Below are 16,397 nucleotides of genomic sequence, written 5' to 3'. Positions count from 1 at the left end.
TACAGATACCAAAATAAATGACTAAAGTAGTACTTGAAAGTAATTTTACTTACTTACTTTACACCACTGCTCAAATGAGATAATTTCCACACTGCCACGTAGGGCTGCACGATATGGGCAAATAATCTAGGACTTATCTTTAACCAGATTTTGCAATTGCGATTTGACTTGCAAATTAGAGAAAAACTGTTGGAATCATGGAAATAGAATCACTGTTCTAATTCTATAGTTAGAATATAATAGTGGGCACTTTGAATACAGTGTTGTTTGAGATGACAACAAATTTAAATGCCAGGGAGGAGTTATTGTGACAGGGTAGGAACTAAAGTGTTGATAAGTGTTTCCTAGGGGACCCTATACTCTTTGGCTATATTGCATGTTTTCTCTTAGCTACTTCATGTAGCTAACATGTTCTTGCTTTGCATATTCCTCTTTGATTTAGAAGATCATTCAAATTCAATCAAATGTATTTATAAATCCCTTCTTACATCAGCTGATATCTCAAAGTACTGTACAGAAACCCAGCCTAAAACCCCAAACAGCAAGCAATGCAGGTGTAGAAGCACGGTGGCTAGGAAAAACTCCCTAGAAATGCCAGAACCTAGGAAGAAACCTAGAGAGGAACCAGGCTATGAGGGGTGGCCAGTTCTCTTCTGTGTCAGGTGGAGATTATAACAGAACATGGCCAAGATGTTTAAATGTTATTTGATGACCAGCGTGGCTAAATAATAATAATCACAGTAGTTGTCGAGGGTGCAGCAAGTCAGCACCTCAGGAGTAAATGTCAGTTGGCTTTTCATAGCCGATCTTTCAAGAGTATCTCTACCACTCCTGCTGTCTCTAGAGAGTTGAAAACAGCAGGTCTGGGACAGGTAGCACGCCCGGTGAACAGGTCAGGGTTCCATAGCCGCAGGCAGAACAGTTGAAACTGGAGCAGCAACACGGCCAGGTGGACTGGGGACAGCAAGGAGTCATCAGGCCAGGTAGTCCTGAGGCATGGTCCTATGGCTCAGGTCCTCCGAGAGAGAAAGAAAGAAAGAAAGAAAGAAAGAAAGAAAGAAAGAAAAAGAGAAAGAGAGAATTAGAGAGAGCATACTTAAATTCACACAGGACACCGGAAAAGACAGGAGAAGTATTCCAGATATAACAAACTGACCCTAGCCCCCCGACACCTAACCTACTGCATCATAAATACTGGAGGCTAAGACAGGAGGGGTCGGGAGACACTGTGGCCCCGTCCGACGATACCCCCGGACAGGGCCAAACAGGCAGGATATAACCCCACCCACTTTGCCAAAGCACAGCCCCCCCACCACTAGAGGGATATCTTCAACCACCAACTTACCATCCTGAGACAAGGCCGGGGGGGGGGGGGGGGGGGGCGCCAAACCGGACAGGATATTGTTGCACAAACAACATGCTGATTTAGGTCTACACCATCACTGGTGTTATCAGGCTGTATTAGCTAGCTACATTTTCTCTTACTCAGTAGATGTATTAGCTAGCTAGCTATTAGCATTAGCGGCTAACAATTAGCATATCACAAGATTTAGTACAACTTGCTAAGAAAAGACAAACTAGCTGTTTGCTGATGTAAGAAACACAAGCTAATAGTGTAATTATAGAACGCTAGTGGATTTATATTAAGAAGCAAAGTGAAAACAACATTGTTGTCATCAACATTGTTGTATGTGCTGCATTGACCATGCAGACTCAACGCAAGTGTCTCGTGGTTAAGGAACAGCATGCGCTCCTTGAGTGACAGGGGGCATAGCTATGTCTGTGTGGAAAGTGGCACGGAGAGAGCTGAGAAAGAGGACTCAAGTAGCGAAGTAAACTATACAAATTGACATTGCGCATGGCGTATCACGTTTAACAAACCAAGCATTGGTTTCCCTGCATCAATACCGGTATATCATAAAATATGGTATAGCGCCCACTATTTACTCTACTCTACTATTTGGTAACATTTGAATTAAGAGACAATTAACCACCAGTCTCAGTGACCATGAATACATTAAGTTAGAAATTACAATAAACCCTTTCTTCCTCTCTCCCTCTTCTCTCCTCTCTACATTTCCTCCCTCCCTCTCTTCTCTCTCTACATTTCCTCCCTCCCCCTCTCCTCTCTCCTCTCCTCTCTCTCCATTTCCTCACTCTCCTCTCTTCTCTCTACATATCCTCCCTCCCCCTCTCCCCTCTCCACCTCTCTCCATTTCCTCCTCTTTCTCCATTTGCTCCCTCCCTCCTTCCTCCCTCCCCATGTGATGTGCTCCCTCCCTCTGTCTGTGTGAAGGTTGCTAGGATACTGGGTGTTACCGATGAGATGCAAAGGATGATGGGAGTGGGCTCGGGACTGGAGTTGTTGACTCTTCCTCACGGACACCAGCTGAGACTGGACCTACTGGAGCGGTAAGGGTTCAGGTGGTAAGGGTTAGGGTTGTGGTTGAGGTTAGGGTTAGGTTTGAACCGGAATGTCGACATGAAGCTAGGGTTAGGGTTAGGGTTGTGGTTGAGGCTAGGGTTAGGTTTGAACCGGAATGTCGACATGAAGCTAGGGTTAGGAGTAGGGTTGTGGTTGAGGCTAGGGTTAGGGTTAGGTTTGAACCGGAATGTCGACATGAAGCTAGGGTTAGGAGTAGGGTTGTGGTTGATGCTGTTCTCATCCTATTCTTCCTTGCTTCATCCCTCTCCCCTCCTCCTCCTCCTCCCCTTCTCCTCAGGTTCTATACTATGTCTATAATGACAGCTGTGGACCTGCTGGGCTGTACCGGCAGTAAAGAGGAGAGGGCTGCTCTGCTCCATAAGACCATCCAGCTGGCTGCTGAACTCAAGAGCAACCTGGGGAACATGTTTGGCTTCGCCGCTGTGATGAGAGCACTGGAGCTACCACAGGTATGGACCAACCATGTACAGTACACACTCACACTCACACATGCAGTAATACACACACAGTAATACACACACAAAACCAAATATCTCTGTGTCTCTCTCCTCTCTTCTCTTTCATCTCTCTGTCTCTCTCCTCTCCTCTTATCTTTCATCTCTCTGTCTCTGTGTCTCTCTCTCCTCTCCTCTTCTCTTTCGTCTCTCTGTGTCTCTCTCTTCTCTTCTCTTTCGTCTCTCTGTGTCTCTCTCCTCTTCTCTTTCGTCTTTATGTGTCTCTCTCTGTCTCCTCTCCTCTTATCTTTCGTCTCTCTTTGTCTCTCTCTCTCTCCTCTCCTCTTATCTTTCGTCTCTCTGTTTCTCTCTCCCTCCTCTCTTCTCTTTCGTCTCTCTGTGTTTCTCTCTCTCTCCTCTCCTCTTATCTTTCATCTCTCTGTTTCTCTCTCCTCTCTTCTCTTTCGTCTCTCTCTCTCTCTCTTCTCTTCTCTTATCTTTCGTCTCTCTGTGTTTCTCTCTCTCTCCTCTCTTCTCTTTCGTCTCTCTGTGTCTGTCTCTCTCTCTCCTCTCCTCTCTCCTCTTTCTTCTCTCTGTGTCTCTCTCTCTCTTAGATCTCTCGTCTGGAGCACACGTGGATGACGTTACGTCAGAGACACACAGAGGGAGCCATCCTCTATGAGAAGAAGCTCAAGCCGTTCATGAAGAACATGAACGATGGCAAAGGTATGGAGCTGGAGGCTGTGTGTGTCACTGTGTGTGTCACTGTGTGTGTCACTGTGTGTGTCACTGTGTGTGTTACTGTGTGTGTTTCTGTGTGTGTTTCTGTGTGTTTCTGTGTGTATTACTGTGTGTGTTTCTGTGTGTGTTTCTGTGTGTGTTTCTGTGTGTGTTTCTGTGTGTGTTTCTGTGTGTGTTACTGTGTGTGTTACTGTGTGTGTTACTGTGTGTTTCTGTGTGTGTTACTGTTTGTTTCTGTGTGTGTTACTGTGTGTGTTACTGTGTGTGTTGTGTGTTTGACATGCACAGGACACTGGTATGTGTGTTTCTGTGTGTGTTTCTGTGTGTGTTTCTGTGTGTGTTTCTGTGTGTGTTACTGTGTGTGTTACTGTGTGTTTCTGTGTGTGTTACTGTGTGTGTTACTGTGTGTGTTACTGTGTGTTTCTGTGTGTGTTACTGTGCGTGTTACCTTGTGTGTTACTGTGTGTTTCTGTGTGTGTTTCTGTGTGTGTTTCTTTGTGTGTTACTGTGTGTGTTACTGTGTGTTACTGTGTGTTTCTGTGTGTGTTACTGTGTGTGTTTCTGTGTGTGTTTCTGTGTGTGTTACTGTGTGTGTTACTGTGTGTGTTACTGTGTGTGTTTCTGTGTGTGTTACTGTGTGTGTTACTGTGTGTTACTGTGTGTGTTACTGTGTGTGTTTCTGTGTGTGTTACTGTGTGTGTTACTGTGTGTGTTTCTGTGTGTGTTACTGTGTGTGTTTCTGTGTGTGTTACTGTGTGTGTTACTGTGTGTGTTACTGTGTGTGTTTCTGTGTGTGTTTCTGTGTGTGTTACTGTGTGTGTTACTGTGTGTTTCTGTGTGTGTTTCTGTGTGTGTTACTGTGTGTGTTTCTGTGTGTGTTTCTGTGTGTGTTACTGTGTGTGTTTCTGTGTGTGTTACTGTGTGTGTTACTGTGTGTGTTACTATGTGTGTTTCTGTGTGTGTTACTGTGTGTGTTACTGTGTGTTACTGTGTGTGTTACTGTGTGTGTTACTGTGTGTGTTACTGTGTGTGTTACTGTGTGTGTTTCTGTGTGTGTTTCTGTGTGTGTTACTGTGTGTTACTGTGTGTTTCTGTGTGTTACTGTGTGTGTTACTGTGTGTGTTTCTGTGTGTGTTACTGTGTGTTACTGTGTGTTTCTGTGTGTTTCTGTGTGTGTTTCTGTGTGTGTTTTTCTGTGTGTTTCTGTGTGTGTTACTGTGTGTGTTACTGTGTGTTACTGTGTGTGTTTATGTGTGTGTTTCTGTGTGTGTTACTGTGTGTGTTTCTGTGTGTGTTACTGTGTGTTTCTGTGTGTTTCTGTGTGTGTTTCTGTGTGTGTTTCTGTGTGTGTTACTGTGTGCGTTGTGTGTTTGACATGCACAGGACACTGGTATGTGTGTTTCTCTCTCTGTGTCAGTGTGTCTCTCTCTCTGTGTGTTCCAGAGAGCACTGTGCTGTCCAACACCTCCTTCCCTCATGTGGTTCCTCTGCTGTCTCTGCTGGAGAGGAGTGTGGTCGTGGGGGAGGGGCCAGGGGCGGGGATGGAATCCTGGGAGAAAGTGGAGGCGGGGGTTGACGTGGTGATGTCACACCTGGAGGCGGCCCGGACCATCGCTCACCATGGGGGGCTGTATCGCACCAACGCTGAGACCAAACTACAGGGTAAGGCCTGGGGGAGCGTGTGTGTATGTACGCGCTGTGTATTTGTTTGTCTTGCACACACACGAGGCCCGGTTTCCCCGACTTAAATCACTGTCTGAATCTCATTCATCATTCGATAATCACAGACTCGTTCAGTCTTCATTGGAAGTGTTTTTTAGTCGAGCTTTAATGCAGGTCCAGGAAACCATTCCATAGAGTACAGAGTAGTATTATAGTATTGTGTGCTGAGTCAGCCATATTGTTATGGATTAACCACCAAGGGCTTGTCTGATTAGTGGAGGTTGTGCATTGATTTATCTGACTGAGTAACAACTGTAGTGTTACAGTACATGTTGCTCCTTAATGCTGACGCATCCTAATATCTGACGGTGTGTGTGTCTGGTCAGTATGATGTATATAATGGGTCATTGACATTGATCTGAAATAATGATTGAGTTGTTGGTTGTTGTGCTATCTGTGGTAGTGTGCTGGTGATGGTTACGGTATGTTGACATTTATCACTATTGGTTCTGATTGATTCCAGTCGCTGGCGATGAGTGTATTGAGCAGGATGTCAATAACTATCTTAACTAGACTTTGTTTTCCACAATGTCTGTAATATTGATCAATCCCTCTCTTCTCTTTTTTTCTCTTCCTCTCCCTTATGTTCTGTTGTCTCCTCCTCTCTTCCTCTCCCTTATGTTCTGTTGTCTCCTCCTCTCCTCCTCCTCTCCTCCTCCTCTCTTCCTCCTCTTTTCCTCTCCTCCTCCTCCTCTCTTCCTCTCCCTTATGTTCTGTTGTCTCTTCCTCTCCTCCTCTCTCTCCTCTCCTCCTCCTCCACCAGGCTTCCAGGAGAGGGAGGAGGTTCTGGAGATCTTCCGGACAGAGTTCCAGATGAGGTTGCTATGGGGAAGTCGGGGGTCGGAGGGCAGCCAATCAGAGCGCTATGAGAAGTTTGACAAAGTTCTGACCGCTCTGTCTCACAAGCTGGAACCTCTTGTACGCCACAGTGAACTATAGCACCCATCTCACCGAACACCCCTATACACAGCACTCACAGTGGTATGGCCCGTCTCCCCACACTGCTGCTGGATGATTCAAATGTGAGGGGAGGAAGCAGCTAACAGAGACAAGAGAATAGACGAGGGTACGCTAGGAGAGAAGGAGCGTCTCGCTGTATATCCCCATAAAAGTCATAAAGGGCTTTTTCAGAGCTCTTAAACTGTGTGGGATGTTACATATTCTGCCTATCTTCGAAGTACAGATAATTGTATGGTGTGCGCTTAGGGTCAAACAACACAGGGAAGGGAGTATAGGGAAGACAAAGCTCTGGTTTGTCTAAAACCTCCCTCACTAGTATTGTCACACTCTGTAGTATCACCAACTTAAAGAGACAGTAATATTTAAAACAATGTTTGTGCTCTTCAGGACACCTGTATAAAATATATACAACTATCTATCTCTATGACCTGTGTCACCAGACCTCAGCTTCAGACTGAGAGGTAGTGTGTTCTGAAATCTGTTGTTCTTGTATAGACTCTCTGCATGTCTGCCATTCATTCCATATTCCATCACGCCCCCTGCTGATGACACCTGCAGTATGCTCATACAGCTGGTCTCTTATCTATCTGTTTTGAACAAGTCATAATATATGTTATGTTTCCAAATCACATCAGCTGTCTGAGGCGTACTGTGCTCTGCCTAAAAGCATTTTCTCTCTGTGGACTTGTGTCTCTGTTTGTGTGCTGTTCAGTGGCAGTTGTCTTATATGAGGGCTCTTCTGAGAAGCATTCACCCTCCCTCTTCTTTTTTTCATTTCTGGCATGTCATAAATGTTTCTCAAATCAAAACAAAATCAAATTGTATTGGTCACATGCACATATTGGGCAGATGTTATTGCGGGTGTAGTGAAATTCTTCTGGCATGTCATTCATGTTTCTGGCATGTCATTAATGTTTCTGGCATGTCATTCATGTTTCTGACATGTCATTCATGTTTCTGGCATGTCATTAATGTTTCTGGCATGTCATTCATGTTTCTGGCATGTCATTAATGTTAATGTTTCTGGCATGTCATTAATGTTTCTGGCATGTCATTAATGTTTCTGGCATGTCATTAATGTTAATGTTTCTGGCATGTCATTAATGTTTCTGGTATGTCATTAATGTTAATGTTTCTGGCATGTCATTAATGTTTCTGGCATGTCATTAATGTTTCTGGTATGTCATTAATGTTTCTGGTATGTCATTAATGTTTCTGGCATGTCATTAATGTTTCTGGCATGTCATTAATGTTTCTGGTATGTCATTAATGTTAATGTTTCTGGTATGTCATTAATGTTAATGTTTCTGGCATGTCATTAATGTTTCTGGCATGTCATTAATGTTTCTGGCATGTCATTAATGTTTCTGGTATGTCATTAATGTTTCTGGCATGTCATTAATGTTTCTGGCATGTCATTAATGTTTCTGGCATGTCATTAATGTTTCTGGCATGTCATTAATGTTTCTGGCATGTCATTAATATTTCCTGATGACTCCTGTCCCATTTACATCATATGAGCATGTTTTTTCAAAAAAATACCCATAATGCACTCTCACCTGTTTGTGTGAACTATTGTACTTCAGGCACATGTGTTATAATGTAAAACACTGACTGTGCTGTTCTCTTGATCGTTACATAGATTTTTTGAAAGGCGGGGCATTCCAAATACTGAGGGATAATTTTTTTCTCCTTCCTGACAAACTTTGTTGTCATGATAACATATTTGACAAACTTTGTTGTCATGGTAACATATTTGACAGACTTTGTTGACATGGTAACGTAACATGCTTGAGCCTCTGCTGTTCCCATACGATTCAGGTTTAACCGGCGTGAATGAATGTGCTTTGGTCTGAAAGCGATCCAGAACGTTCTCAGGGCAGAATGGAGCCCCCCCCCCCCCAGACCTAGCCTGGTCCCAGATCTGTCTGTGCCTTCTTCTTGCCAACGCCTATGGTTATTGCCAGCCAAACAATGCCCATAGGATTTGACACGACAGCACAAATAGATGTGGGACCAGGCTACCTCAGACCCCCCCAGTGACTGTATGATGGACTGTGGGTTGTTCTGTATGTAAGATGTGTGATTGATATTGAAAAGTCATTGAGAACATTCTACTCCAAAACCATGAAGAAAGTTTATTCGCAAAGTCATTGTAGGATCCTCATTCGATTTCACTCACTTTAATTCATCTTCATAGAATGTCCTCTAAAAATGTATTGTTGCTGAAATGCTTTAGTGAAATAAATGTCATGTAAAATGCAACTTCAACTTGAGGGCTTAGAGGAATCTGGCAACTTCCTTTGAACTAAACACATTGTGACCTTTGATCAAATATTTCCTGGAAACTTTTCATCTGCCGACTCCTAAGCAGTGGTCATGTTACTGTCACAGTGGTCACGTTACTGTCACAGTGGTCATGTTACTGTCACAGTGGTCATGTTACTGTCACAGTGGTCATGTTACTGTCACAGTGGTCATGTTACTGTCACAGTGGTCATGTTACTGTCACAGTGGTCATGTTACTGTCACAGTGGTCATGTTACTGTCACAGTGGTCATGTTACTGTCACAGTGGTCACGTTACTGTCACAGTGGTCATGTTACTGTCACAGTGGTCATGTTACTGTCACAGTGGTCATGTTACTGTCACAGTGGTCACGTTACTGTCACAGTGGTCATGTTACTGTCACAGTGGTCATGTTACTGTCACAGTGGTCATGTTACTGTCACAGTGGTCATGTTACTGTCACAGTGGTCATGTTACTGTCACAGTGGTCATGTTACTGTCACAGTGGTCATGTTACTGTCACAGTGGTCACGTTACTGTCACAGTGGTCATGTTACTGTCACAGTGGTCACGTTACTGTCACAGTGGTCACGTTACTGTCACAGTGGTCATGTTACTGTCACAGTGGTCACGTTACTGTCACAGTGGTCACGTTACTGTCACAGAGGTCATGTTACTGTCACAGTGGTCATGTTACTGTCACAGTGGTCATGTTACTGTCACAGTGGTCATGTTACTGTCACAGTGGTCATGTTACTGTCACAGTGGTCATGTTACTGTCACAGTGGTCATGTTACTGTCACAGTGGTCACCTTACTGTCACAGTGGTCATGTTACTGTCACAGTGTTCATGTTACTGTCACAGTGGTCACGTTACTGTCACAGTGGTCATGTTACTGTCACAGTGGTCATGTTACTGTCACAGTGGTCATGTTACTGTCACAGTGGTCATGTTACTGTCACAGTGGTCACGTTACTGTCACAGTGGTCACCTTACTGTCACAGTGGTCATGTTACTGTCACAGTGGTCATGTTACTGTCACAGTGGTCATGTTACTGTCACAGTGGTCATGTTACTGTCACAGTGGTCATGTTACTGTCACAGTGGTCATGTTACTGTCACAGTGGTCACCTTACTGTCACAGTGGTCATGTTACTGTCACAGTGGTCATGTTACTGTCACAGTGGTCACGTTACTGTCACAGTGGTCATGTTACTGTCACAGTGGTCGTGTTACTGTCACAGTGGTCACGTTACTGTCACAGTGGTCACGTTACTGTCACAGTGGCCATGTTACTGTCACAGTGGTCACGTTACTGTCACAGTGGTCACGTTACTGTCACAGAGGTCATGTTACTGTCACAGTGGTCATGTTACTGTCACAGTGGTCATGTTACTGTCACAGTGGTCATGTTACTGTCACAGTGGTCATGTTACTGTCACAGTGGTCATGTTACTGTCACAGTGGTCATGTTACTGTCACAGTGGTCACCTTACTGTCACAGTGGTCATGTTACTGTCACAGTGGTCATGTTACTGTCACAGTGGTCACGTTACTGTCACAGTGGTCACGTTACTGTCACAGTGGTCATGTTACTGTCACAGTGGTCATGTTACTGTCACAGTGGTCATGTTACTGTCACAGTGGTCATGTTACTGTCACAGTGGTCACGTTACTGTCACAGTGGTCACCTTACTGTCACAGTGGTCATGTTACTGTCACAGTGGTCATGTTACTGTCACAGTGGTCACGTTACTGTCACAGTGGTCATGTTACTGTCACAGTGGTCATGTTACTGTCACAGTGGTCATGTTACTGTCACAGTGGTCACCTTACTGTCACAGTGGTCATGTTACTGTCACAGTGGTCATGTTACTGTCACAGTGGTCATGTTACTGTCACAGTGGTCATGTTACTGTCACAGTGGTCACGTTACTGTCACAGTGGTCATGTTACTGTCACAGTGGTCATGTTACTGTCACAGTGGTCATGTTACTGTCACAGTGGTCATCTTACTGTCACAGTGGTCATGTTACTGTCACAGTGGTCATGTTACTGTCACAGTGGTCATGTTACTGTCACAGTGGTCATGTTACTGTCACAGTGGTCATGTTACTGTCACAGTGGTCATGTTACTGTCACAGTGGTCATGTTACTGTCACAGTGGTCATGTTGCTGTCACAGTGGTCATGTTACTGTCACAGTGGTCATGTTACTGTCACAGTGGTCACGTTGCTGGCACAGTGGTCATGTTACTGTCACAGTGGTCACCTTACTGTCACAGTGGTCATGTTACTGTCACAGTGGTCACGTTACTGTCACAGTGGTCATGTTACTGTCACAGTGGTCATGTTACTGTCACAGTGGTCACGTTGCTGTCGATGATGATTAGTTATTTTCAGTTATTTTATCGTCAATGTCTGCTGATTGGTTTCTAATCAAATATGTATTAGGCTGACTCTCAGATCTATGCAATCACATTAATTAATGAATTCATTAACTAATTAATGGTTTAGTCCCATAGGAAACAAACACCCTGAGGATGTGAGCTGTGTGTGAGTGCCAGGCAGACGGTGCATCCCAGGTTATATTAATTAAGCACCAAACAAAGGAAAACAGGCTGAAACAGGGAGGGATTATCTGAACTTGTTCAATTGTTTTTGTCTTCTGTTGCAAAATGTTTTGCTACTGTGTGTCCCAGTCAGCCAGTGAGTATAAATGGTGAGTCCAATGACCAATTGTCCCTTCTGTCCAGAAGAGGGCACTGTTACTCAGTCAGCCAAACAATCCAGAGTGACTATTGAATTGAATTTTGTGATTTTGTGGGGTTTTTTTTGCGATTATGAATAAAGCCTACTGGTTTAGGAACAATGATGATGTGCTATATGTAATGATGTTTGTCTCACCTTATGTTGTACAGATTACACGTCTGGGTTTTCCCTGTTGTAAATAGTCCATCTGGAATGATGAACCTGTAAAGAAACAGGACAAAATACTCCCATGTTTGTGACACCCACGTTTTTTTTTATGTACTGTACATAAAGGTTCACTTGTTTTTCAAATAAACAAAGCTTTTGTCCGTGCTTTGTAGGCCTATGGCTTGATTCTATTGACTCTATTCGCTACTCTATGTTCAAGGTAGAAATCGCTAGATGGCAGTACTGTCTCACTAATAATGTTGAACCAGAGTTGCATCATGAGCTTTAAACATCACCCCTGTCTTCATCCTTGTCTAGCTACTCACATACACAGTGTTTCAGCTAGCTTCATGGGTACCTTCAGCACAGTTCAAAGGTGTTTCATACTGGTAAGATAGAACTACTGGACATCAAAGAAGATGTGATGAGTTGCCATTTTGAAATCAAAGCCTTTCGACCTGTGAAATGTCTGTCAATACTGCCGTCCCTGTGTGCCTGTCTGCACATATGTCCGTGTGTGTGTTGGCCTGTCTTTGAGCTACCGAGAATGTGCACTGAAGCTCGGGGCTGGGCATTAGATAACAAGGGTCTCACGTGACTCTATATGGTCAGTGCGGGGCGGAGACGAGATGGTGGTGGAGACAGGGGGAAAAGAACAGGCAGAGCAGTGTGAGTTTGTGTTAAGAGTCAGGACTCAGTCCATGTTACGAGTCAGGACTCAGGCCATGTTACGAGTCAGGACTCAGTCCATGTTACGAGTCAGGACTCAGGCCATGTTACGAGTCAGGACTCAGGCCATGTTACGAGTCAGGACTCAGGCCATGTTACGAGTCAGGACTCAGTCTATGTTACGAGTCAAGACTCAGTCTATGTTACGAGTCAGGACAGCCCATGTTAACAGTCAGGACTCAGTCTATGTTACGAGTCAGGACTCAGTCCATGTTAACAGTCAGGACTCAGCCCATGATAACAGTCAGGACAGCCCATGTTAACAGTCAGGACTCAGTCCATGTTAACAGTCAGGACTCAGCCCATGATAACAGTCAGGACTCAGCCCATGCTGTCTCACCCCCCTCCCCCTCCCTACGCCAAGAAGTCAATGGTACGGCCAGGCTGTCTCACCCCCTCCTCCCCCTCCCTACGCCAAGAAGACAATGGTACGGCCAGGCTGTCTCACCCCCTCCTCCCCCTCCCTACGCCAAGAAGACAATGGTACGGCCAGGCTGTCTCACCCCCCCTCCCCCTCCCTACGCCAAGAAGACAATGGTACGGCCAGGCTGTCTACCCCCCCCCCCCCCACCCCTCCCTACGCCAAGAAGACAATGGTACGGCCAGGCTGTCTCACCCCCCCTCCCCCTCCCTACGCCAAGAAGACAATGGTACGGCCAGGCTGTCTCACCCCCACCACCCCTCCCTACGCCAAGAAGACAATGGTACGGCCAGGCTGTCTCACCCCCCCCCCCCTCCCCCTCCCTATGCCAATAAGACAATGGTACGGCCAGGCTGTCTCACCCCCCCCCCCTACCCCTCCCTACGCCAAGAAAACAATGGTGCAGCCAGGCTGTCTCTCACCCCTCCCCCCCCTACACCAAGAAGACAATGGTACGGCCAGGCTGTCTCACCACCCCCTACTCCTCCCTACGCCAAGAAGACAATGGTACGGCCAGGCTGTCTCAACCCCCCCCCCCCCTACTCCTCCCTACGCCAAGAAGACAATGGTACGCCCAGGCTGTCTCACCCCCCCCCCCCCCCCCCCCCTCCCTACGCCAAGAAGACAATTGTACGGCCAGGCTGTCTCACCCCCCCCCCTCCCCCTCCCTACGCCAAGAAGACAATGGTATGGCCAGGCTGTCTCACCCCCCTCCCCCTCCCTATGCCAAGAAGACAATGGTACGGCCAGGCTGTCTCACCCCCACCCTCCCTACGCCAAGAAGACAATGGTACGGCCAGGCTGTCTCACCCCCTCCTCCCCCTCCCTACGCCAAGAAGACAATGGTACGGCCAGGCTGTCTCACCCCCCCTCCCCCTCCCTACGCCAAGAAGACAATGGTACGGCCAGGCTGTCTACCCCCCCCCCCCCCACCCCTCCCTACGCCAAGAAGACAATGGTACGGCCAGGCTGTCTCACCCCCCCTCCCCCTCCCTACGCCAAGAAGACAATGGTACGGCCAGGCTGTCTCACCCCCACCACCCCTCCCTACGCCAAGAAGATAATGGTACGGCCAGGCTGTCTCATACCCCAGCGCTCAGAGTCACAGGCGTGGGAGGTAGAGAAACAACGTCAAACAAAATATTTATTGTGATGAAATGATGTCCAATTCAAAAAGGCCACGATGAGGACATCCCAGTGTGTGTTGATGCTGAGGAAGAAAGGAAAGGAGTTGATGTACTTTCATATTAGTTTCATAACCTACGCAGCAGTAACTATGGGGTGTGTGAATGGCAATAAGCCACACAGAGGGCTTTCTCTCTGCTATCCCCGTCTGTCTCCATGATCCGTGTAACAGGCTCATTCTTCTCTTTCTTTATATGCTGCTCACTGAAACAGACCACGGCTCTCTTTCCCATCCTCACCAGTTCACTACTAATCTAATCCTCTCTGCCTCTTTTCACTGGAAATCTATTGTGTTCTCCGTTGTCGGTTATCCATGTGTGACATAGCTGCATGTTCATGGCAGTATATCACAGGATTTATCACATCTGATTGATCACATAGCAGCACCAATTGTATTGTGTTGGTGTGGGGTTCAATGCAGTACCAATTGTATTGTGTTGGTGTGGGTTCAATGCAGTACCAATTGTATTGTGTTGGTGTGGGGTTCAATGCAGCACCGATTGTATTGTGTTGGTGTGGGGTTCAATGCAGTACCAATTGTATTGTGTTGGTGTGGGGTTCAATGCAGTACCAATTGTATTGTGTTGGTGTGGGGTTCAATGCAGCACCAATTAGAGGTCGACCGATTATGATTTGTCAACGCCGATACCGATTCTTGGAGGACTAAAAAAAGCAGATACTGATTAATCGGCCGATTTTTATATATATATTTGTAATAATGACAATTACAACAATACTGAATGAACAATTAACTTTTATTTTAACTTAATATAATACATAATACATTTAGTCTCAAATAAATAATGAAACATGTTCAATTTGGTTTAAATAATGAAAAACAAAGTGTTGGAGAAGAAAGTAAAAGTGCAATATGTGCCATGTAAGAAAGTTAACGTTTAAGTTCCTTGCTCAGAACATGAGAACATTTGAAAGCTGGTGGTTCCATTTAACATGAGTCTTCAATATTCCCAGTTAAGAAGTTTTAGGTTGTAGTTATTATAGGAATTACAGGACGATTTCTCTCCATACCATTTGTATTTCAAATACCTGTGAGTATTGGATATTCTTATAGGCACTAGTATTGCCAGCCTAATCTCGGGAGTTGATAGGCTTGAAGTCATAAACAGCGCTGTGCTTCAAGCATTGCTAAGAGCTGCTGGCAAACGCAGTAAAGTGCTGTTTGAATGAATGCTTACGAGCCTGCTGCTGCCTACCACCGCTCAGTCAGACTGCTCTATCAAATATCAAATCATATACTTAATCATAATAAACTAAATACACAGAAATACGAGCCTTTGGTCATTAATATGGTCAAATACGGAAACTGTCATTTTGAAAACAAAACGCTTATTCTTTCTATTCTTAATGTAATCTAATTTGACGTGGAGGTGAAAGCAGCCCCCCCGCACCTCTCTGGTTCAGAGGGGTTGGGTTAAATACGGTTGAATGCATTCAGTTGTAAAACTGACTAGGTATCCCCCTTTCCTTTCCCCTTCGCTTCCCTAATCCATTATGACCCCAGATCAGCTCTATGAATATAGACAACGGTTATGCGCTGGTCTGGGATCAGAGAGAGCGTGTTATGGTGGCCCGACAGCAGAGGAAGAACTCAGACAAGCTTAGCGTTAATGTGAAGTGACATCACACTGATGGGTTAATACTAATATGTTAATATTTGGCTATCTGAATCTTTAAGGGGTTCCTTGTAGCCACCCCTCTTCTCACAGCCACGCCACACACACATGGTCTGAACCATCGCTTTCCGGTAGAAAATGACTGTGCCACACAGAAGGCTGCTGAGGGTAGAATGGCTCATAATAATGGCTGAAACAGAGCAAATTCAATGGCATCAAACACCTGCACACATCAGTCTGTCTGTGGTCTTCTTCTCCCTAGACATAAGTCTGTCTGTGGTCTCCTTTCCCCTGGACATCAGTCTGTCTGTGGTCTCCTTCTCCCTGGACATCAGTCTGTCTGTGGTCTCCTTCTCCCTGGACATCAGTCTGTCTGTGGTCTCCTTTCCCCTGGACATCAGTCTGTCTGTGGTCTCCTTTCCCCTGGACATCAGTCTGTCTGTGGTCTCCTTTCCCCTGGACATCAGTCTGTCTGTGGTCTCCTTTTCCCTGGACATCAGTCTGTCTGTGGTCTCCTTTTCCCTGGACATCAGTCTGTCTGTGGTCTCCTTTTCCCTGGACATCAGTCTGTCTGTGGTCTCCTTTTCCCTGGACATCAGTCTGTCTGTGGTCTCCTTTCCCCTGGACATCAGTCCGTCTGTGGTCTCCTTTCCCCTGGACATCAGTCTGTCTGTGGTCTCCTTTTCCCTGGACATCAGTCTGTCTGTGGTCTCCTTTCCCCTGGACATCAGTCTGTCTGTGGTCTCCTTTTCCCTGGACATCAGTCTGTCTGTGGTCTCCTTTTCCATGGACATCAGTCTGTCTGTGGTCTCCTTTTCTCTAGACATCAGTCTGTCTGTGGTCTCCTTTCCCCACATTTTCTGAACCCCTCACCATCCTCCTCACCATCTTCTACTCCTGTATTTCCTCATTACCAC

At 45.6% G+C, this 16,397-nt stretch overlaps 1 protein-coding gene across 3 annotated transcripts in view; it reads left to right on the top strand.

Annotated features, from left to right (window-relative positions):
• The window catches only part of LOC110536786 (SH2 domain-containing protein 3C-like), a 117,949-nt gene extending 109,140 nt beyond the window's left edge, over window positions 1-8,809 (top strand). For 2 of the 3 annotated variants that reach the window (XM_036936944.1, XM_036936942.1), the window contains 5 exons: window positions 2,297-2,412; window positions 2,724-2,895; window positions 3,495-3,606; window positions 5,065-5,283; window positions 6,107-6,282. In XM_036936944.1, coding sequence (XP_036792839.1) covers window positions 2,297-2,412; window positions 2,724-2,895; window positions 3,495-3,606; window positions 5,065-5,283; window positions 6,107-6,282 — 795 coding nt within the window. Of the gene's footprint in view, window positions 1-2,296; window positions 2,413-2,723; window positions 2,896-3,494; window positions 3,607-5,064; window positions 5,284-6,106 lie in introns of all 3 variants that reach the window. The other variant, XM_036936941.1, reaches the window with a different exon arrangement.
• The last annotated feature ends 7,588 nt before the right edge of the window (window positions 8,810-16,397 follow it).

Source organism: Oncorhynchus mykiss, chromosome 12 (assembly GCF_013265735.2).
Source record: "Oncorhynchus mykiss isolate Arlee chromosome 12, USDA_OmykA_1.1, whole genome shotgun sequence".
In the NCBI taxonomy this organism is placed as follows: domain Eukaryota; kingdom Metazoa; phylum Chordata; class Actinopteri; order Salmoniformes; family Salmonidae; genus Oncorhynchus; species Oncorhynchus mykiss.
Note: the sequence above shows the minus strand (reverse complement) of the source record. Positions and strands in the feature narration are given on the sequence as shown.